Genomic DNA, 23,036 nt, shown 5'->3' with positions numbered 1-23,036 from the left:
TTTCTGCATGTCCTGTGAAACTATTTGCAATTCATCAGTGCAACAATGTTGTCATGACTGGCCAAAAGGGATCACACCAACCCACTCTCTTCTCAACATGCGTTTTCTATGCTGTAGGCCTGTTTTACATTCAGTAATTAGCAAGAGCAAGCCTGCTTTATAGTATAAACAATGATACAAATAAATATCATATAGCTTTTGTGGCCTATAGCTTTTCCTGGGATTTCACGAGAAGAGGAATGGCCTATTCTGGAGAGGCTTGAGTAGCCTGTTGCCTATGGAAACAGCTGGAAGAGAGAGGCAAGTGATGTGTAGCTGAAGTAAAAAGCTAAATATTAGCTAAATATTAGGACTACAGGCTAAATGTTTACCTGTCAGAGTGCAAGAAAAATAAGTTAACAGATTATGAAATGACAGCACAGAGTAACACATGGGATAAACAAATGTAGTCAATAACACAATAGAAAAATTCATATACAGTGTGTGCAAATGTAGTAAGATTAGAGAGGTAAGGCAATAAATAGGCCAGAGTGGCAAAATAATTACAATTTAGCAATTAAACACTGAAGTGATCGATGTGCAGAAGATGATTGTGCACGTAGAGATACTGGAGTGCAAAGGAGAAAAACAAGAACAATATCGGGATAAGGAGTTGGGTGGGCTATTTACAGATGGGCTGTGTACAGGTGCAATGATCAGTAAGCCGCTCTGACAGCTGATGCTTAAAGTTAGTGAGGGAGATATAAGTCTCCAGCTTCAGTGATTTTTGCAATTGATTCCAGTCGTTGGCAGCAAATAACTGGAAGGATAGGCGGACAAACGAGGAGTTGCTTTGGGGATGACCAGTGAAATATGCCTTATTTCCCGCATGCTACGGGTGGGTGCGGCTATGATGACCAGTGAGCTGAGATAAGGCGGGGCTTTATCTAGCAAAGACTTATAGATGACCTGGAGCCATTGGGTTTGGCAATGAATATGGAGTGAGGGCCAGCCAACAAGAACATACAGGTCGCAGTGGTGGGTTGTATATGGGGCTTTGGTGACAAAACGGATGGCACTGTGATAGACTGCATCCAATTTGCTGAGTAGAGTGTTGGAGGCTATTTTGAAAATTACATCGCCGAAGTCAAGGATCGGTAGGATATTCCATTTTACGAGGGTATGTTTGGCAGCATGAGTGAAGGATGCTTTGTTGCGAAATGGGAAGCTGATTGGGAAGATTTAATGGGAAGATGGGAAGATTTAATTTTGGATTGGAGATGCTTAATGTAAGTCTGGAAGGAGAGTTTACAGTCTAACCAGACTATGTGGACAACTACAAATACCTAAGTCAGAACCTGCCAGAGTAGTGATGATGGACGGGCGGGCGGGTGCGGGCAGCGATCTGTTGAAGAGCATGCATATAGTTTTACTTGTATTTAAGAGCAGTTGGAGGTCACAGAAGGAGTGTTGTATGGAGTGTTGTATGGCATGGAAGCTCGTCTGGAGGTTTGTTAACACAGTGTCAAAAGAAGGGCCACAGGTAAACAAAATGATGTCATCTGCATAGAGGTGGATCAGAGGTGGATCAGAGAATCACCAGCAGCAAGAGCAACATCATTGATGTATACAGAGAAAAGAGTCTTGAGAATTGAGAATTGAACGGACAACAGGCCCTCTGATTTGACCCACTGAACTTTATCTGAGAAGTAGTTGGTGAACCAGGCGAGGCAGTCATTTGAGAAACCAAGGCTGTTGAGTCTGCCGATAAGAATGAGTTGATTGACAGAGTCGAAAGCTTTGGCCAGGTTGATGAAGACGGCTGCACAGTATTGTCTTTTGTCGATGGTGGTTATGATATCGTTTAGCACCTTGAGCGTGGCTGATGTGCACCCATGACCAGCTCGAAAACCAGATTGCATATGATGGTGAAGGCGAAATGAGGGAGGCTTGGGCAAGTTGCTGTGGGGGGTGCAGAGCTGTTGACCGTGATAGGGGTAGCCAGGTAGAAAGTATGGTCAGCCGTAGAAAAATGCTTATTGTAATTCTCGATTATCGTAGATTTATCAGTGGTGACAGGGTTTCCTAGCCTCAGTGCAGTGGGCAGCAGGGTGGAGGTGCTCTTATTCTCCATGGACTTTACAGTGTCCCAGAACCTTTTTGAGTTTGTGCTACAGGATGCGAATTTCTGCGTGAAAAGCTAGCCCTTGCTCTCTAACTGCCTTTGTATATTGGTTCCTAACTTCCCATAAAGTTTCATGTGCGGGGCTATTCAATGCTAATGCAGTAAGCCACAGGATGTTTTGTGCTGGTCAAGGCAGTTAAGTCTGGAGTGAACCAAGGGAATCTGTTCTGAGTTCAATATTTTTTGAATGGGGCATGCTTTTTTAAGATGGTGAGTAAAGCACTTTTAAAGAATAACCAGGCATCCTCTACTGACGGAATGAGGTCAATATGCCCAGGATACCCGGGCCAGGTCGATTAGAAAGGCCTGCTGTGAAGTGTTTTAGGGAGCGTTTGACAATGATGAGGGGTGGTCGTTTGACCATGGCAATGAGGCAGTGATCACTGAGATCCTGGTTGAGGACAGAAGAGGTGTATTTAAAGGGCAGGTTGGTCAGGATGAGATCTATGAGGGTGCACGTGTTCACTGATTTAGGGTTTTACCTGGTAGGTTCCTTGATAATTTGTGTGAGATTGAGGGTATCTTAAATTGTAAGATGGCCGGGGTGTTAAGCATATCCCAGTATAGGTCACCTAACAGTACAAACTCTGAAGATAAATGAGGGCAATTAAATCACATATGGTGTCCAGGCCACCGCTGGGGGCTGAGGGGGGTCTATAACAAGCGGCAACAGTGAGAGACTTATTTCTGCAAAGGTGGATTTTTAAAAGTAGAAGCTCAAACTGTTTGGGCACAGACCTGGATAGCATGACAGAACTCTGCAGTCTAACTCTGCAGTATATTGCAACTCCACCCCCTTTGGCAGTTCTATCTTGGTGTAAAATGTTGTAGTTGGGGATGGACATTTCAGCGTTTTTGTTGATCTTCTGATGTTAACATGCATGAAACCAAAGAGTGGTGCTGGGGGCTACAGGGCCTGAGTTAACCTCTAAATCACCAGAGGAACAGAGGAGGAGTAGGATAAGGGTACGGATAAAGGCTATAAGAACTGGTTGTCTACTGCGTTGGGGACAGAGAAAAAAAGGAGCAGATTTCTGGGCATGGTAGAATCGATTCAGGGCATAATGTACAGACAATGGTATGGTAGGATGTGAGTACAGTGGAGATAAACATAGGCGTTTCGAGAGAGGTTTCATCTCTGGAGGCACCAGTTAAGCCAGGTGAGGTCTCTGCATGTGTGTGGGGTGGGACAAAATAGCTATCTAAGGCATTATATGAGCAGGACTGAGGGATCTACATTGAAATAGAACAATAAGAAGTAGCCAAGACCGCAGTAGCCAAGGCATATTGACATTAGAGAGAGGCATAAAGCAATATCACAGGTGTTGATCAGGAGAGCTAAGACAACAACGGGTAAATGGCGATGAATGGGAAGAGGGGTCAGTTAGGTACAAACAAGTCCTGAGTTCGAGGCTGGGGCCGACAGGTAAACAAAATGAGGTACCGTGTTATTGAAACAGTCCTGGGTTAGAATAAGACAATAATCACTAACCAAAACAGCTATAGACAAGAGATATTTACATAAGGGAGAGGCATGTGTAGCCGAGTGATCATAGGGTCCAATGAGTAGCACTAGATGAGTCAGGGAGCCAATTCAGTAGCCGCTGCTACGCTAGGCGAGCTGGAGACAAAGCGATTCAGACAGCTAGCAGGCCGGGGCTAGCAGATGGGCATCAGGCGATGTCGCAACGGAAGAGCCGGTTAAACCACCTCGGACGGTTTCGTCGGCAAACCAGTCGTGATGGATCCCCGGGGCTCCATATCGGCAGTAAAAGGGTCCAGGCCAATTGGCAAAAGAGGTAGAATAATTCATCATGCTCTTTCTCATGCATTTCAAAGTTGATGGTACAATAAAAATACAAAAAAACGTTGTTTTTCCTTTGTATTATCTTTTACCACATCTAATGTGTCAAATTCTCCTACATTCCTTTCACATTTCCACAAACTACAAAGTGTTTCCTTTCAATTGGTATCAAGAATATGCATATCCTTACTTCAGGGCCTGAGCTACAGGCAGTTGGATTTGGGTTAGTCATTTTAGGCGAAAATAGAAAAAAAGGATCGGATCCTGAAGTGGCTCGGATAGGAGAAAACTCACAATGGATCAACAACATTGTATTTACCACAGATTACTAACCTAAATGACAGAGTGAAAAAAAGGAAGCCTGTACAGGAAGAAAACATCCCAAAACATGCATCCTGTTTGCAATAAGGCACTAAAGTAAAACTGCAAGAAATGTGGCAAAGAAATGAACTTCATGGGCACATCCAACACATCTCTGAGTAACACTCTTCATATTATCAAAAACATTGTGGTGGCTTCATCATGTTATGGGTATGCTTGTCATCAGCACAGACTAGGAAGTTTTTTTGGGGAAAAAGAAACAAAATATAGCTCAGCACAGGGAAAATCCTAGAGGAAAACCTGGTTGTCTGCTTTCCAACAGACACTGAAAGACACATTCACCTTCCTGCAGTTATTTACAGTTGAAGTCGGAAGTCTTCATAAACCTTCGCCAAATATATTTAGACTCAGTTTTTCACAATTCCTGGCATTTAATCCTAGTAACAATGCCCTGTCTTAGGCCAGATAGGATCACCACTTTATTTTAAGAATGTGAAATGTCAGAATAATAGTAGAGAGAATTATTTATTTCAGCTTTTATTTCTTTCATCACATTCCCAATAGGTCAGAAGTTGAAATACACTCAATTAGTATTTGGTCGCATTTCCGTTAAATTGTTTAACTAGGGTCAAACATTTCGGGTAGCCTTCCACAAGCTTCCCACAAAAAGTTGGGTGAATTTTGGCCCATTCTTCCTGACAGAGCTGGTGAAACTTGGGTCAGGTTTGTATGCCTCCTTGCTCGCACACACGGTTTCAGTTCTGCCTACAAATTTTCTATAGGATTGAGGTCGGGGCTTTGTGATGGCCACACCAATACCTTGACTTTGTTGTGCTTAAGCCATTTTGCCACAACTTTGGAAGTATGCTTGGGGTCAAATCAAATCAAATCAAATCGAATTTTATTTGTCACATACACATGGTTAGCAGATGTTAATGCGAGTGTAGCGATATGCTTGTGCTTCTAGTTCCGACAATGCAGTGATAACCAACAAGTAATCTAACTAACAATTCCAAAACTACTGTCTTATACACAGTGTAAGGGGATAAGGAATATGTACATAAGGATATATGAAAGGGGTAATGGTACAGAGCAGCATACAGTAGATGGTATCGAGTACAGTATATACATATGAGATGAGTATGTAGACAAAGTGGCATAGTTAAAGTGGCTAGTGACATAAGGATGCAGTCGATGATCTAGAGTACAGTATATTCGTATGCATATGAGATGAATAATGTAGGGTAAGTAACATTATATAAGGTAGCATTGTTTAAAGTGGCTAGTGATATATTTACATCATTTCCCATCAATTCCCATTATTAAAGTGGCTGGAGTTGGGTCAGTGTCAATGACAGTGTGTTGGCAGCAGCCACTCAATGTTAGTGGTGGCTGTTTAACAGTCTGATGGCCTTGAGATAGAAGCTGTTTTCAGTCTCTCGGTCCCAGCTTTGATGCACCTGTACTGACCTCGCCTTCTGGATGATAGCGGGGTGAACAGGCAGTGGTTGGTGGTTGATGTCCTTGATGATCTTTATGGCCTTCCTGTAACATCGGGTGGTGTAGGTGTCCTGGAGGGCAGGTAGTTTGCCCCGGTGATGCGTTGTGCAGACCTCACTACCCTCTGGAGAGCCTTACGGTTGAGGCGGAGCAGTTGCCCTACCAGGCGGTGATACAGCCCGCCAGGATGCTCTCGATTGTGCATCTGTAGAAGTTTGTGAGTGCTTTTGGTGACAAGCCGAATTTCTTCAGCCTCCTGAGGTTGAAGGCGCTGCTGCGCCTTCTTCACGGCGCTGTCAGTGTGAGTGGACCAATTCAGTTTGTCTGTGATGTGTATGCCGAGGAACTTAAAACTTGCTACCCTCTCCACTACTGATCCATCGATGTGGATAGGGGTGTTCCCTCTGCTGTTTCTGAAGTCCACAATCATCTCCTTAGTTTTGTTGACGTTGAGTGTGAGTTTATTTTCCTGACACCACACTCCGAGGGCCCTCACCTCCTCCCTGTAGGCCGTCTCGTCGTTGTTGGTAATCAAGCCTACCACTGTTGTGTCGTCCGCAAACTTGATGATTGAGTTGGAGGCGTGCGTGGCCACGCAGTCGTGGGTGAACAGGGAGTACAGGAGAGGGCTCAGAACGCACCCTTGTGGGGCCCCCGTGTTGAGGATCAGCGGGGAGGAGATGTTGTTGCCTACCCTCACCACCTGGGGGCGGCCCGTCAGGAAGTCCAGTACCCAGTTGCACAGGGCGGGGTCGAGACCCAGGGTCTCGAGCTTGATGACGAGCTTGGAGGGTACTATGGTGTTGAATGCCGAGCTGTAGTCGATGAACAGCATTCTCACATAGGTATTCCTCTTGTCCAGGTGGGTTAGGGCAGTGTGCAGTGTGGTTGAGATTGCATCGTCTGTGGACCTATTTGGGCGGTAAGCAAATTGGAGTGGGTCTAGGGTGTCAGGTAGGGTGGAGGTGATATGGTCCTTGACTAGTCTCTCAAAGCACTTCATGATGACGGAAGTGAGTGCTACGGGCGGTAGTCGTTTAGCTCAGTTACCTTAGCTTTCTTGGGAACAGGAACAATGGTGGCCCTCTTGAAGCATGTGGGAACAGCAGACTGGTATAGGGATTGATTGAATATGTCCGTAAACACACCGGCCAGCTGGTCTGCGCATGCTCTGAGGCGCGGCTGGGGATGCCGTCTGGGCCTGCAGCCTTGCGAGGTTAACACGTTTAAATGTCTTACTCACCTCGGCTGCAGTGAAGGAGAGACCGCATGTTTTCGTTGCAGGCCGTGTCAGTGGCACTGTATTGTCCTCAAAGCGGGCAAAAAAGTTATTTAGTCTGTCTGGGAGCAAGACATCCTGGTCCGTGACTGGGCTGGGTTTCTTCTTGTAGTCCGTGATTGACTGTAGACCCTGCCACATGCCTCTTGTGTCTGAGCCATTGAATTGAGATTCCACTTTGTCTCTGTACTGACGCTTAGCTTGTTTAATAGCCTTGCGGAGGGAATAGCTGCATTGTTTATATTCAGACATGTTACCAGACACCTTGCCCTGATTGAAAGCAGTGGTTCACGCTTTCAGTTTCACGCGAATGCTGCCATCAATCCACGGTTTCTGGTTTGGGAATGTTTTTATCGTTGCTATGGGAACGACATCTTCGACGCACGTTCTAATGAACTCGCACACCGAATCAGCGTATTCGTCAATATTTCCATCTGACGCAATACGAAACATGTCCCAGTCCACGTGATGGAAGCAGTCTTGGAGTGTGGAGTCAGCTTGGTCTGACCAGCGTTGGACAGACCTCAGCGTGGGAGCCTCTTGTTTTAGTTTCTGCCTGTAGGCAGGGATCAGCAAAATGGAGTCGTGGACTGGTCATTGTCCATTTGGAAGACCCATTTGCGACCAAGATTTAACTGATGTTTTGAGATGTTGCTTCAAAATATCCACATCATTTTCTTTCCTCATGATGCCATCTATTTTGTGAAGTGCACCAGTCCAACCTGCAGCAAAGCACCCCCACAACATGATGTTGTCACCCCAGTGCTTCACGGTTGGGATGATGTTCTTCGGCTTGCAAGCATCCCCCTTTTTCTTCCAAACATAAAGGTCATTATGGCCCAACAGTTACATTTTTGTTTCATCAGACCAGAGGACATTTCACCAAAAAGTACGATCTTTGGCCCCATGTGCAGTTGCAATCTGTAGTCTGTCTTTTTTATGATGGTTTTTGAGCAGTGGCTTCTTCCATGCTGAGCGGCCTTTCAGGTTATGTCGATATAGGACTCGTTTTTACTGTGGATATAGATACTGTTGTACCTGTTTCCTTCAGCATCTTCACAGGGTCCTTTGCTGTTGTTCTGGGATTGATTTGCACTTTTCACACCAAAGTACGTTCATTTCTAGGAGACAGAACGCGTCTCCTGAGCGGTTTGACGGCTGCGTGGTTCCACTATGTTTATACTTGCAAACTATTGTTTGTACAGATGAACGTGATACCTTCAGGCATTTGGAAATTTATCCCAAGGATGAACCAGACTTGTGGAGGTCTCCAATTGTCCAATTGTCTTGGCTGATTTCTTTTGATTTTCCTATGATGTCAAACAAAGAGGCACTGAGTTTGAAGGTAGACCTTGAAATAAATCCACAGGTACCCTTCCAATTGACTCAAATGATGTCAATTAGCCTATCAGAAGCTTCTAAAGCCATGACATCATGTGGAATCTGGAATTTTCAAAGCTATTTAACCTGTTGCGACGAGCAATCCCGTATCCGGGAGCGTAATTATAGCCTCAAGCTCATTACCATAACGCAACATTAACTATTCATGAAAATCGCAAATGAAATGAAATAAATATATTGGTTCACAAGCTTAGCCTTTTGTTAACAACACTGTCATCTCAGATTTTCAAAAAATGCTTTTCATCCATAGCTACACAAGCATTTGTGTAAGAGTATTGATAGCTAGCATAGCATTAAGCCTAGCATTCAGCAGGCAACATTTTCACAAAAACAAGAAAAGCATTCAAATAAAATCATTTACCTTTGAAGAACTTCAGATGTTTTCAATGAGGAGACTCAGTTAGATAGCAAATGTTCAGTTTTTCCAAAAAATATTATTTGTGTAGGAGAAATCGCTCCATTTTGTTCATCACGTTTGGCTAAGAAAAAACCCCGAAAATTCAGTCATTACAACGCAAACTTTTTTCCAAATTAACTCCATAATATCGACAGAAACATGGAAAATGTTGTTTAGAATCAATCCTCAAGGTGTTTTTCACATATCTATTCGATGATAAGTCACTCGTGGCAGTTTGGTTTCTCCTCTGTTCAAAATGGAAACATGCACCTGGAGATTACGCAATAGTTTCGACGGAGGACACCGAGCGGACACCTGGTAAATGTAGTCTCTTATGGTCAATTTTCCAATGATATGCCTACAAATACGTAACAATGCTACAAACACCTTGGGGAAACGACAGAAAATGTAGGCTCATTCCTTGCGCATTCACAGCCATATAAGGAGACATTGGAACACAGCGCCTCAAAAATCTGGCTCACTTCCTGTATGAAATTTCATCTTGGTTTCGCCTGTAGCATTAGTTCTGTGGCACTCACAGACAATATCTTTGCAGTTTTGGAAACGTCAGAGTGTTTTCTTTCCAAAGCTGTCAATTATATGCATAGTCGAGCATCTTTTCGTGACAAAATATCTTGTTTAAAACGGGAACGTTTTTCATCCAAAAATGAAATACAGCCCCCAGAGGTTCAAGAGGTTAAAGGCACAGTCAACTTAGTTTGATTTCTGTTCCACTGGACTTGTGATACAGTGAATTATAAGTGAAATAATCTGTCTGTAAACAATTGTTGGAAAAATGACTTGTGTCATACACAAAGTAGATGTCCTAACCTACTTGCCAAAACTATAGTTTGCTAACAAGAAATTTGTGGAGTGGTTGAAAAACAAGTTTTAATGACTCCAACCTAAGTGTATGTAATCTTCCGACTTCAACTGTAAATGAGATAATTACAACCAGGAATGTGACTTTCCGAAGTGGATCCTTTGTTCGGACCTCCACCCTGGACATGGAATCTTATCCCAGAGGCCGACCCAAAACAACGCAGTCACCGCAGGAGAGGCAGACGGAGCGGCCTACTGGTCAAACTTAGAAGGCCAGCACACAATCCACCACTTCCGAGCATATTACTTGCCAATGTCCAAAGTCTAGAGAACAAGGTGGATGAAATTAGGGCACAAGTTGCCTTCCAGAGAGACATCAGAGATTGTAACATTCTCTTTTTCACGGAAACATGGGATATATTGTCAGAGTCGGTACAGCCACCTGGTTTCTTCACGCATCGCACCAACAGAAAAAAACATCTCTATGGTAAGAAGAAGGGCAGGGGTGTATGCCTTATGATTAACGACTCATGGTGTAATCATAACAACATACAGGAACTCAAGTCCTTTTGTTCACCTGACCTAGAATTCCTTACAATCAAATGCCGACCGCATTATCTACCAAGAGAATTCTCTTCGATTAAAGTCACAGCCGTGTATATTCCCCCCAATGCAAACTGGAAACCATATATCCTGAGGCTGCATTTATTGTAGCTGGGGATTTTAACAATGCTAATCTGAGAACAAAGCTTCCTAAATTCTATCAGCATATAGAATGCGCAACATTATGGTAGCATCTGGTAGAATGCTGGACCATTGCTACTCTAACTTCCGTGATGCATACAAAGCCCTCCCCCACCCTCCCTTCGGCAAATCTGAACATGACTCCATTTTGTTGCTCCCAGCCTATAGACAAAAACTAAAACAGGAAACGCCCGTGCTCAGGTCCATCCAACGCTGGTCTAACCAATCGGATTCAAGATTGCTTCGATCACGTGGACTGGGATATGTTCCGGATATTCTCAGACAACAACATTGACGTATACGCTAACTCGGTGAGCGAGTTTATTTGCAAGTGCATCGGTGATGTTGTACCCACTGTGACTATTAAAACCTCCCCTAACCAGAAACTGTGTATTGATGGCAGCATTAGCGCAAAACTGGACGTGCGAACCATCGCTTTTAAATTATGGCAAGGCAACTGGAAACATGACCAAATACAAACAGTGTAGCTATTCCCTCCGCAAAGCAATTAAACAAGTAAAGCGTCAGTTTAGAGACAAAGTAGAGTCACTATTCAATGGCTCAAACACGAGATGTATGTGGCAGGGTCTACAGTCAATCACTGATTACAAAAAGAAAACCTGTCCCGTCGCGGACATCAACGTCTCGCTCTCAGACAAATTAAACAACTTCTTTGCTCGCTTTGAGGACAATACAGTGCCACTGACAGGGCCCGCTCCCAAAGCCTGTGGGCTCTCCTTCACCGTGGCCAATGTGAGTAAAACATTTAAATGTTTTAACCCACGCAAGGCTGCCGGCTAAGATGGCATCCCTAGCCGCTTCCTGGGAGCATGCACAGACCAGCTGGCTGGTGTGTTTACGGACATATTCAATTAATCCCTAACCCAGTCAGCTGTGCCCACATGCTTCAAGATGGCTAGACCCACTCCAATTTGCTTACTGCCCTAATAGGTCCACAGACGATGCAATCGCTATCACACTGCACACTGGCCTTTCCCATCTGGACAAGCGGAATACCTATGTAAGAATGCTGTTCATTGACTACAGCTCAGCATTTAACACCATAGTACCCTCCAAACTTGTCATTAAGCTTGAGACCCTGGGTCTTGACCCAGCCCTGTGTAACTGGGACCTGGACTTTCTGATGGTGGTGGTGAGGGTAGGAAACAACATCTCCATCCCGCTGATCCTCAACACTGGGGCCCCACAAGGGTGCGTTCTCAGCTCCCCCCTGTAGTCTCTGTTCACCCATGACTGTGTGGCCATGCACGCCTCCAACTCAATCATCAAGTTTGCAGACGACATTACAGTAGTAGGCTTGATTACCAACAACGACAAGACAGCCTACAGGGAAGAGGTAAGGGCCCTTGGAGTGTGGTGTCAGGAAAATAAACTCTCACTCAATGTCTACAAAACAAAGGAGATGATCGTGCACTTCAGGATGCAGCAGAGGGAGCATCCCCCCGTCCAAATCGACGGGACAGCAGTGGAGAAGGTGGAAAGTTTTACAATCCTTGGCTTTCACATCACGGACAAACTGAAATGGTCCACCCACACAGACAGCGTGGTGAAGAAGGCGCAAAAGTGCCTCTTCCACCTCAGGAGGCTGAAGAAATTTGGCTTGTCACCTAAAACCCTGATAAACATCTGCAGATGGACAATTGAAAGCATCCTGTCGGGCTGTCGGGCTCCGGCCACAACCTTAAGGCTCTCCAGAGGGTGGTGCAGTCTGCACAACGCATCACCGGGGGCAAACTACCTGCCCTCCAGGACACCTACACCACCCGATGTCACAGGAAGGCCAAAAAGAACATAAAGAACAACAACCACCCGAAATACTGCCTGTTCACCCCGCTATCATCCAGAAGGCGAGGTCAGTACAGGTGCATCAAAGCTGGGACCAAGAGTCTAAAAAACAGCTTCTATCTCAAGGCCAGACTGTTAAACAGCTCTCACTAACATACAGTGGCTGCTGCCAACATATTGACTTATTTCATAGTTTTGATGTCTTCACTATTATTCTACAATGTAGAAAATAGCAAAAATAGAGAAAAACCTTCGGATGAGCAGCTGTGGCCAAACTTTTGACTGCCACTGTATGTAGTAAATAAGTAAAGAACTACAGGTATTAAGTAGAACGTGTGATGCAGTGATGAAGAGTAAATTAGTGGGATTGGCGCCATTTGGTGGCAACTATAAACAACTGCATAATAAGACCTAATATAAATGTATGTACTCGTGACGCGACTTGTGACTCAGACTTGTGACTCAGACTTGTGACTCAGACTTGTGACTCAGACTTGGAGTCAGACTCGACGGACTGAAAAACAGCTTCTATCTCAAGGCCATCAGACTGTTAAACAGCCACCACTAACATTGAGTGGCTGCTGCCAACATACTGACTCAACTTCAGCCACTTTAATACATTTAATGAATTGATTTAATAAAGGTATCACCAGTCACTTTAAATAATGGCACTTTAATAATGTCTACATATCCTACATTACTCATCTCATATGTATATACTGTATTCTACACCATCTACTGCATCTTGCCTGTGCCGCATGGCCATCACTCATCCATATATTTATATGTACATATTCTTAATCCTTCCTTTACACTTGTGTGTATAAGGTAGTTGTGAAATTGTTATATTACTTGTTAGATATTACTGCATGGTCAGAACTAGAAGCACAAGCATTTCACTACATTCACATTAACATCTGCTAACCATGTGTATGTGACCAATAAAATGTGATTTGTTTTGATTTGAAGTCACCTTGTCTGAGAGAGAATTACACGGTTATCAAACCATCATGCCAGAGTAAGCCTACAGGAAACACAGCCCTTATTTGAAGTGTATCTCAAAACCCCTACGGGAGCAATGAATGGTGGAAAAAGGATTGGAACCATTTCCGTGTTCGACCACTAGGTTTAATGGGTAGGATGACTCACACTGTGCTACTCTATTGAATGTTGATATTCCCAAAAGGCCAGTCTCTTTGGCAATGACAAGGAGTGGCAAGAAGTGGAACATTAGCTAAAGAGACTATGTACTCCCTGCATAGTAGTTGAAAACAAACAAGGTGACCACTTTTCATGAATAATTGTAACAGCTGTCGTTGGTGGAAGAAGGTGAGGACCAAGGTGCAGCTTGGTAAGTGTTCATGATTTTTAATGTAATCAAAACTGAACACTAAACAAAAATAATAACTTGGAAGAACGAACAAACGAAACAGTCCTGTCTAGTGAAAACACAAAACAGAAAACAAACACCCACGAAACACAGGTGGAAAAAGGCTACCTAAGTATGATTCTCAATCAGAGACAACTAACGACACCTGCCTCTGATTGAGAACCATACCAGGCCAAACTCATAAAAACAACATAGAAAAACCAACATAGACAACCCACCCAACACACGCCCTGACCATAGTAAAACAAAAGACAAAACAGAGGAACTAAGGTCAGAACGTGACAATAATGGCGACATCACAGTACAGAATGGATCCACATCCACTGACTCTGTGTTGCCTATAGAGTTTCCTCTACTCAATCTGCTAAATCTTTCTCAACAATCTCTGAATCACAAGACAAGCAGTACTTCCTATAAATATGTTTGGGGCTGTTATGGTCCTGAGTGGTTGTCTTGACAGGATTCAGAGTTGTCTCATCAGAACCATCTGAAAAATATTAATTCAAGTGTCTTGACTTTGGTAGATTTAATATATATATAAACCAGTCTGAAGAATGAGGGACCAGCGGATCTGACCCAACATTTGGGAAACACTACTTTACAGGAACAGTACTCATATATGTATCTAGATGCTAAATGGAAGATGTACTATTTCTGATTTAATTTTTCCTGAGGCGTTGAAGGTGACGTCACCACCATCTTCTGTGCCCTTTAATATCTAGTTCAGGAGGAGAAAAACATCCTCTTTTAAAATAACTCTTCATCATCAGACACATACAGTAGAGAGCAGGGTGCTTGTTCACTCATCACTGATATCAGGAGTTTACTTTAATGTCATTAAAGTTTAGCACTGGCGTGGGATGTCAGAGTTACATAGACAAGCAGGGATTCATATGGGAACAGAGAAGTGTGAAATGCACCACAGCAAATGTGAAGATCAAAACATAAGTTAGACACAAGTTAGACTGCATATACACATACTGTAAATGCTTTGTGTTGACCAAGGTAATACATCTGACTTTGGCCCCATGCTGTACCACTCATACAATCTACAATACAACTGAGAAGGGAAATAGTATTAAATACAATACCAGCAGAAGATGGGGAGGTGGTTGACAAGGCTGGTCTTGTAGTAGAGGCTGTACTTCCTGGATAGTAGTTGAAAACAGAGTGACCACTTTTCATTGGTGAATACTGGTGACATCACAGTACAGAATGGATCCACAACTCACTCTGTGTTGCCTGTAGAGTTCTCTACTCAATCTGTTACATCTTTCTCTACTCCAATGTCTAGAGCACTAGACAAGCAGTACTTCCTATTAATACGTTTGGGCCTGTTTTTACATGACCAGTCTTATACTGTTGTGGAGTACTGCTGGTTGTCTTGATGGGAATTAGAGAAGTTACACCAGAACTGTCTGAAAAACATATATTCAAGTGACCTTCTGGACGCAGCCTCAAACTCTGACACAGCAAGGAAAACACAGTACCCAGTTCTATGTATCCAGAGGACAGATAAAACATTTACTATATCTGCACACATTATACAGATGGGAGTATTTTACCTGGGACAGTAGAGATGACATCATCACTATCAGTGGTCTTTTCTTCAATATCTAATTCAGTAGGAGATGAACATCCTCTTTTAGTTTATTAAATAACCCATCATCATCATCATCATCAGACGACAGCAGTAGGATTCAAATCAAATTCATCATCAATCACTAATATCACTAATACCAGGAGAAAGGATCAGGTTTGATATTAACATCACAGATCTTGTGAACTTATTCAGATTATAGGAGCATAACAAGAACACATACCTGAGAATGTGAAGGTGAAGTCAATGGAGATCTTCATGTTTCCCTTTTCAGTCAGCGTGCACGTCCACTTCCTGTTGTTGTCCTTCTTCTGGAGTGTCACAGTCAGAGTGATGTCACAGGAAGAATCCTGTGTGTCCTGGGCATTAGTACCTGTTTTAGGGACCCAGCTGAGACTAAATCTTGACTGGCATGTTCCAAGTTGCTTATAGGTGAGCAGAGAACACTGTAATTTCATATTTACATTAGGCTTCAGATCTGTCACTGCTGTGGTAGAGGAGACTGAGAAAGAGAAAAAGGTATACAGTATTTGTTGGTAGTTTTCACATTACATATGATTATTAACACCACACTTATACACAGTGACATTTAAACTCTGATTTAAACAGTAATGCTCAATAGTTAGAACAGACAGATGAACAGGAGCATCACCTCCATGTTTTGGTCCAGTCTCTGTAAGGAACTGTTGACAGATGTAGAGTCCAAAATCCTCAGCTCTGACATCACTAACATGTAGAGAACAGTAGGACCCTAAACTCAGTCTCTCTGCTCTCTCTGTCTGGTCAACTTTGATCTTCCCCAATGTGACCTCTTCAATAGTACCAGTAGATCCATCTCTGTTATAGATCCATGTAGTTGAGGAACAGTTTGGATAAACCACATTGTTACACGGCAGACTGACATTATCTCCCACTCTGGAGAACATAGAGAGAGTTTCTCCACTGACACCTGGAAGGAGTATGACATCAGATAATTATTAACTGGTAATACAGATGACATTATATTTCATAGGTTTTCTTATTGATATTCTTCAGTGTGAATAATAGTGTAATATACTGTCTATTATACAATAGTGAAGATAAGAGTAAACAGATACACAACAGAAATGTCATCATAATATTAGTAAAATGTAAACTGAACTAGTTTGGCCGTGTGAAATGAATGTGTTTTATGATCTCTAATGACATATTCTTACTCTCTCCTCTGTCTTACCTGTTAGTAGGTACAAAACGGTCACAAGCAATCCCAAAAATGATTGAGGGATGTCAGCCATGATCCTCTCTCTCTCTCTCTCTCTGTCTTTCTGTCTTTCTGTCTCTCTCTCTCTCTCTCTCTGGTCTGTCTCTCTGTCTCTCTGTCTCTCTCATCTGTCTCTGTGTGTGTATGTTTCTCTGTATCTTTCCTCTGTCAGAGTGTCTCAGCACTATGAGTTTCTCACCATACAGCAGCATCTCTATTCATCACTATAGCATCACTTCCTCAAAGTGGTCATGGTTTTAATCTAGTTTCTGACACCTTGGTGAGAATCCTCCAGCTCACCAGCAGTTGAAGGCTGTCATGACTGTCCTGATCAGGTCAGGTTACAGGAGACCACAACCCTACAGATTATCTCTCAACCCCAACAGAGGAGGAGGGATCTAGGGGTCTGAAGATGTGGGGGGTTTTATGGCCCCTCACTCCCCTGGTAAATCTCTGGCCACAGACAAATTCCTTTGTCTTGCTGCTATGGAGAACCAGCCTCAGAACATTAAACATGAACTAAAGGGACTTTGGAACAATGGTTTTCTTCAGCCACAATGGTGGTCATGACGATAGATGGAATATGAAAATGTATGTCATTTTTGTTCTGTTATTAAAGGTTAATAGATGACGTTATTATGAAAACATTGTAATGTGAAGGGTTTTCCTAGTATATGTCTGATGTTTATACATTGTACGTTGTATGGAAAATATCAAAATCAAAGAGAATGTTTTGGGGAAGATTAAATGTTAAGGTAGTCTAAAATTGGATTTGAGTCCTATGCTGTGAGCTCTGAGCTACAGAGCTGTCTGTCCTCAGAAGACCCCTTCCAGAGAAAAGGGTGACGGTACAGACTCCTAAGCCAAAAAGGACACTGACACCGGGGGACGAGCAGGGAAGTGCGCAGGAGAAGTGCGTCATCGAACAGCGGAACGGTCCACTCAGAGAATCCTCTGAGATCATCCCCACGTAATTACATCATTATATTCTGACCCATAAGAGCGGCAGTTTGGGGCAAGGCTAGGGTTAGAATAGCATAGCTGACAAATTCACCCAAATGTATATTTCTCTTGTGTACTTTATTTTTTCTCTCTCTTTTGAAATTCGACGTTCAGAACGAGATTGTTAGAGGCAAGTAGTTAATTAGCAGCTGTTGTAAAATCGATATTCTTATACTCTGAGTTGATTTGGGAAATAGAAACTGACTAAAAAATAGTTTTCCCATGGTGCCCCAGGTTAATGAGTTAATAATTGCTTGATTCAGTTAATCACGTAATTTGAAACTTGTAATCATTCGATGAGCAACAGTCATCATATTAATTAATACAACGTCACGACAAGGCCTTCTTCACATGTATGAGAGTCTGTATTAGTGATGCAGGGATTTGGCATTAATGTGGTCATATACAAGTGGTGGTCGGTGCCATTTAATTGGATGATTCATTCATATTCCAGTCACCCAGCTCAGTGTAACATTGATAAGTTTATGCTACTACATGATACTAGAATGAATACACCCCTGATCACAGGCAAATACAGGTCACATTCATCGTAGCCATAAACAAACAGCATGATCACTTTGCTTGTTAATTCCTTCTCACATCTACACTCTCCTCCTCTCACCCTTTCCCTTCGCTTGTGGGATCCAGTGCAAAACACCTCAGCTGTCTGTGACCAGACGACAAAACACTTCCAAGCCAAACCTTCATATCGTAACCGCTGACAATTTGTCAGTTCATGCTGCAAGAGCTCTGATAGGTTGGCGGACGTCTTTCGGAAGTTCTCATAGTTACTGTGGAAGAGGGTGAGTACGATAAGCCTCTTAGGTTTTGTATGGAAGTCAATGTGCCCAGAGGAGGGTGGAAACTAGCTGTCCTCCAGCTACACCATGGTGCTACCTACCCTATAGAGTGATGTTGAAGCTACTGTAGACCTTCATTACAAAACAACTGGTGACGTGAATATTTTTAGTTTAGTTGTATCTAAAAATATTTTCTTTTTCAAGTGTTTTATGAAATTCACAATTCCTCCCCTTGCTCCCCTGAGGAGCCTCCACTGTCATATTCATTTGAATGGTTAATCAGACTTGGCATTTCTCCACTCCTCTCATTCTGTGTACATCCTAATTGTATCTAAATAGTTTACAGGACGGAAATAAGTCAAATGACATAGTCAAGTGACATAGTCAACACGTCAACATGACATATCAGTATAATCAAGTCTCTTGTCTCTCCAGGATTGGAAGTCATTCAGAAATGCTGCTGCCACATCATTGGCACTTCCTACAACTCCCTCCCAAGGCCTTCAAAGTGCTCCTGCACAACCACCAGTCCTCTGAACAAGTGTCTAACCCCTACACAGTAACAGTATGATCTGAGGAGTTCAATGTAACACACTGCACTACCAGACACCACAGATCATTCACAAGAGCTCTCAAACTATGCAAATCGTTTTCTCCATCACTAAAGACATTTAATATGACTATTTATTGCTTTGGTGGTGTCTATTTGTTGTGTGACTTTTGATGACCCACTGTCCGTATATTAAGGCAGATTCTACCTGTTTGTGTATGACATCACATTTTATGTATGTTTCTGCATATGTACCAATATGTTCTAAACCTGTCAAGGACTGAAGTGGACATCCAATCACGTTCCTGTAATACCAGGGTATATTCCTCTTACCAGCGTATTGAAGCAGCACATAACTGTGTGTAAAGAATCAGTATAAAAAAGGACAGATGAGTGAATTTCAAATGTTAGAGAGGTGAATGTAACTACAACCAATGATGTAGATGTACACAGAATATTGAATATTAATGTATATGTCTGCAACTGGTCCTTCTTTTAGTGGTTATTTCAGCTCAAACCACTTCTGTTTTTCTGAGACTGAGCAGAGAGAGAGAAATAAGTCATAGTGATGGGTTGTCTTTACATTTTAAAACACAGAATATTATCTCACCCTAAAAATAACATATCTAGTCATTTGACACCTTCAAAAGAAGTAGAAACAACACAAAGATACCGCAGAAACAGTGGCCTGTATTGTTTCTATGGGGATTGACATCGAGACACTGTTTTAGGGTTTTTACTAGATCGTCTACAGCTATGGATTGAAATTACTTTTTCGTAGCAGGTTAGGAGAACTTGCGTAGCAGGTTAGGAGAATTAGGATAAGGTTAGGAAAAGGGTTAGGGTTAGCTAAAATGCTCTCCAAACCTGCTGAGAAACGACACTTCCGTCAATAGCTGTACTCCTAGTTACAAACTGTTTTTCGCTGTTGAGTTTGATGTAAATGTAAATATTTCCATTGTTATAAATGTGAATGTAACTGCAGTTAATGATGTACATAAACAGAATAATAAGTATGTCTATGTCTGCAACTGGTCCTTCTTTCAGTGGTTATTTCAGCTCAGACCACTTCTGTTTTTCTGTTGCTGAGCAGAGAGAGAAATAGATAATGAGAGAAGGAGAGAGGAGAGGAGAGTAGAGAAGATGAGAGGTGAGTACAGGAGAGAGCAGAGGAGAGAGAGGAGAGCAGAGTAAAAGAGAGAGAAGAATAAAACAGAGTAGAGGAGAGAGAGAGGAGATGAGAGTAGAGGAGAGTAGAGGAGAGATGAGGGCAGAGGAGAGAGGAACGTAGAGGAGAGAGGAGGAGAGAGGAGAGGAGAGGAGAGAGGAGAGCAGAGGAGAGCAGAGAGGAGAATAGTGGAGAGAGGAGAGCATAGGATAGAGGAGAGTAGAGCAGAGTAAAGGAGAGAGGAGAGTATAGGAGAGAGGAGAATAGAGAGGAGGGGGAGAGAGGAGTGGAGAGAAGAGGAGGGTAGCTGAGAGAGTAGAGGAGGGGAGAGAGGAGAGTAGAGGAGAGATGAGGGAGGGAGGAGAGCAGAGGAGAGAGGACAGTAGAGGAGGGAGCAGAAAGGAGAGGAGAGTAGAGAGGAGAGGAGAGAAGAGGAGAGCGAAGATTAGAGGAGAGAGTACAGGAGAGAGGAGATTAGAGTAGAGGAGGGGAGTGTAGAGGGGAAAGCAGAGTAGAGGAGAGAGGAGAGGAGAGGGGAGAGGAAAGAGTATAGGATGGGATAGGATAGCAGAATTGAAGAGAGAGGAGTGTAGAGCAGAGGAGTGGAGAGGAAAGAGGAGGAGAGAGGAGAGCTTGGCATATGAGAGGAGAGTACTGGAGAGAGTAGAGTAGACCAGAGTAGTGGAGAGTGGAGAGTAGAGGAGAGAGGGGAGGAGATGAGAGGAGACGAGAATAGAGGAGAGGAGAGCGGACAGCAGAGTAGAGGAGAGAGGGGAGAGGAGTGAGGAGAGGAGAGGAGAGGAGAGAGGATAGGAGAAAGGGGATGAGCGAGGAGAGCAGAGTAAAAGAGAGAGTAGAGTAGAACTGAGTATAGGAGAGAGGAGAGAGGAGAGTAGAGGAGAGCAAAGATTAGAGGAGAGGAGAGGGCAGAGGAGAGGAGAGAGGAGAACAGAGCAGAGTAGAGGAGAGAAGAGGAGTGTAGAGGGGAGAGCAGAGGAGAGGAGAGTAGAGTAGAGTAGAGTAGAGTAGAGTAGAGTAGAGTAGAGTAGAGTAGAGGAGAGGAGAGGAGAGGGAGGAGGAGAGGAGAGGAGAGGAGAGGAGAGGAGAGGAGAGGAGAGGAGAGGAGAGGAGAGGAGAGGAGAGTTTAGAAGTGTAGAGGGCAGAGTAGAAGAGAGAGGAGAGAAGAGAGGACAGGATAACAGAGGAGAGACTAGAGTAGAGTAGATAGGAGAGTACAGTGTAGTACACTAAAGTAGAGCAGAGGAGTTTATGTGTATATGTTCAGACTAGTGTCCTGAATGAAGACTCAGCACCATCTCCTTGTCTTCTTCTCTTCTACAGTGTTCTCACTTCTGTTATAAAATACAAGAAAAAAGAAAAAACACTTGAAAAAGAAATGTGAAGTTAATTTTCAGAGGAACAGACATGAAAAAAACATGAATAACATTCAACACTTGGTCAAGGGGTATGAATCCACTACTTGGCCTCCAACTGCTCTTAAACGCTAGTAAAACTAAATGCATGCTTATCAACCATTCAATGCCCACACCAGCCCGCCCGACTAGAATCACCACCCTGGACGGTTTCGACCTAGAATATGTGGACAACTATAAATACCTAGGTGTCTGGCTAGACTGTAAACTCTCCTTCCAGATTCATATTAAACATCTCCAATCCAAAATCAAATCTAGAATCGGCTTTCTATTTTGAAACAAAGCCTCCTTCACTCACGCCGCCAAACTTACCCTAGTAAAACTGACTATCCTACCGATCCTCGACTTCAGCTTCCAATACTCTACTCAGACTCCATCCATTTTGTTACCAAAGCCCCTTATACCACCTACCACTGCGACCTGTATGCTTTAGTCGGCTGGCCCTCGCAACATATTTGTCGCCAGACCCACTGGCTCTAGGTCGTCTATAAGTCTAAACTAGGTAAAGCTCCGCCTTATCTCAGCTTACTGATCACGATAGCAACACCCACCCGTAGCATGCACTCTAGCAGGTATATCTCACTGGTCATCCCCAAAGCCAACACCTCATTTGGCTGCCTTTCCTTCCAGTTATCTGCTGCCAGTGACTGGAACGAATTGCAAAAATCGCTGAAGCTGGAAACTTATATTCCCTCACTAACTTTAAACATCAGCTGTCTGAGCAGCTAACCGATCGTTGCAGCTGTACATAGTCCATCTGTAAATAGCCCACCCAATCTACCTACCTCATCCCTATATTGTTTTAATGTACTTTTCTGCTCTTTTGCACACCAGTATCTCTACTTGCACATCATCTGCTCATTTATCACTCCAGTGTTAATCTGCTAAATTGTAATTACTTTGCTACTATGGCCTATTTATTGCCTTACCACCTCATGCCATTTGCACACACTGTATATACAATGTATTTTTTTCTATTGTGTTATTGGCTTGTTTATTGTATTATTGGCTTGTTTATTGTATTATTGGCTTGTTTATTGTATTATTGGCTTGTTTATTGCTTATTCCATGTTATTCCATGTGTAACTCTATTTGTGTCGCACTGCTTTACTTTATTTTGGCCAGGTCGCAGTTGTAAATGAGAACTTGTTCTCAACTAGCTAACCTGGTTAAATAAAGTTAAAATAAAAAATTGGGGTTAAATTCAGTAATTTACTGTCTTTGTCAGTAGGAGACAGTATAATTATCAAATGTCAGATAGTAGGTTGTCTCTTTCCTTATTCATTGTATTTTCGTTTTGTTCCACTGAGAGGCAGCCATCATAAAGAAGCAGAATATTTATTCTAAAACTAAATGGAAAGCAAGGATTGGGTTTCTATGTCTTGCCAAGGCTGCACCGCAGCGTTTACTCACAGGCACTAAACCACTGCTGGACCGCACAGGGGCTTTGACCTGCTTCGTTTCTGACCTGGGCCAGTGCTCCCCTCCTTTGACGACCTGGTGGCGACACCTGTTTAACTTGGTGAGGACACCTGTTTAACTTGGTGAGGACACCTGTTTAACTTGGTGAGGACACCTGTTTAACTTGGTGAGGACACCTGTTTAACTTGGTGTG

The 23,036-nt window shown here is 43.1% G+C and overlaps 1 protein-coding gene and 1 long non-coding RNA gene across 4 annotated transcripts in view; one reads left to right on the top strand and one right to left on the bottom strand.

Annotated features, from left to right (window-relative positions):
• The window catches only part of LOC115117963 (uncharacterized), a 49,583-nt gene extending 28,540 nt beyond the window's left edge, over nucleotides 1–21,043 (bottom strand). The window contains exons 1-6 of one of the 3 annotated variants that reach the window (XM_065026234.1): nucleotides 16,442–21,043; nucleotides 15,881–16,177; nucleotides 15,693–15,730; nucleotides 15,452–15,587; nucleotides 15,194–15,244; nucleotides 14,720–14,776 (exon numbers count right to left, since the gene is read on the bottom strand). In XM_065026234.1, the coding sequence (XP_064882306.1) occupies nucleotides 14,720–14,776; nucleotides 15,194–15,244; nucleotides 15,452–15,587; nucleotides 15,693–15,730; nucleotides 15,881–16,177; nucleotides 16,442–16,502 (640 nt within the window). In that variant the 5' untranslated portion in view covers nucleotides 16,503–21,043. Of the gene's footprint in view, nucleotides 1–14,719; nucleotides 14,777–15,193; nucleotides 15,245–15,451; nucleotides 15,731–15,880; nucleotides 16,178–16,441 lie in introns of all 3 variants that reach the window. The other 2 variants (XM_065026235.1, XM_065026233.1) reach the window with 2 other exon arrangements.
• On the top strand, nucleotides 10,970–19,836 carry LOC115127561 (uncharacterized). The gene is made up of 3 exons (XR_010465532.1): nucleotides 10,970–17,438; nucleotides 18,119–18,273; nucleotides 18,706–19,836. It is a non-coding gene; the product is annotated as an uncharacterized LOC115127561 (long non-coding RNA).
• Nucleotides 21,044–23,036: the final 1,993 nt, after the last annotated feature.

Source organism: Oncorhynchus nerka, linkage group LG13 (genome assembly GCF_034236695.1).
Source record: "Oncorhynchus nerka isolate Pitt River linkage group LG13, Oner_Uvic_2.0, whole genome shotgun sequence".
NCBI lineage: Eukaryota > Metazoa > Chordata > Actinopteri > Salmoniformes > Salmonidae > Oncorhynchus > Oncorhynchus nerka.
Note: the sequence above shows the minus strand (reverse complement) of the source record. Positions and strands in the feature narration are given on the sequence as shown.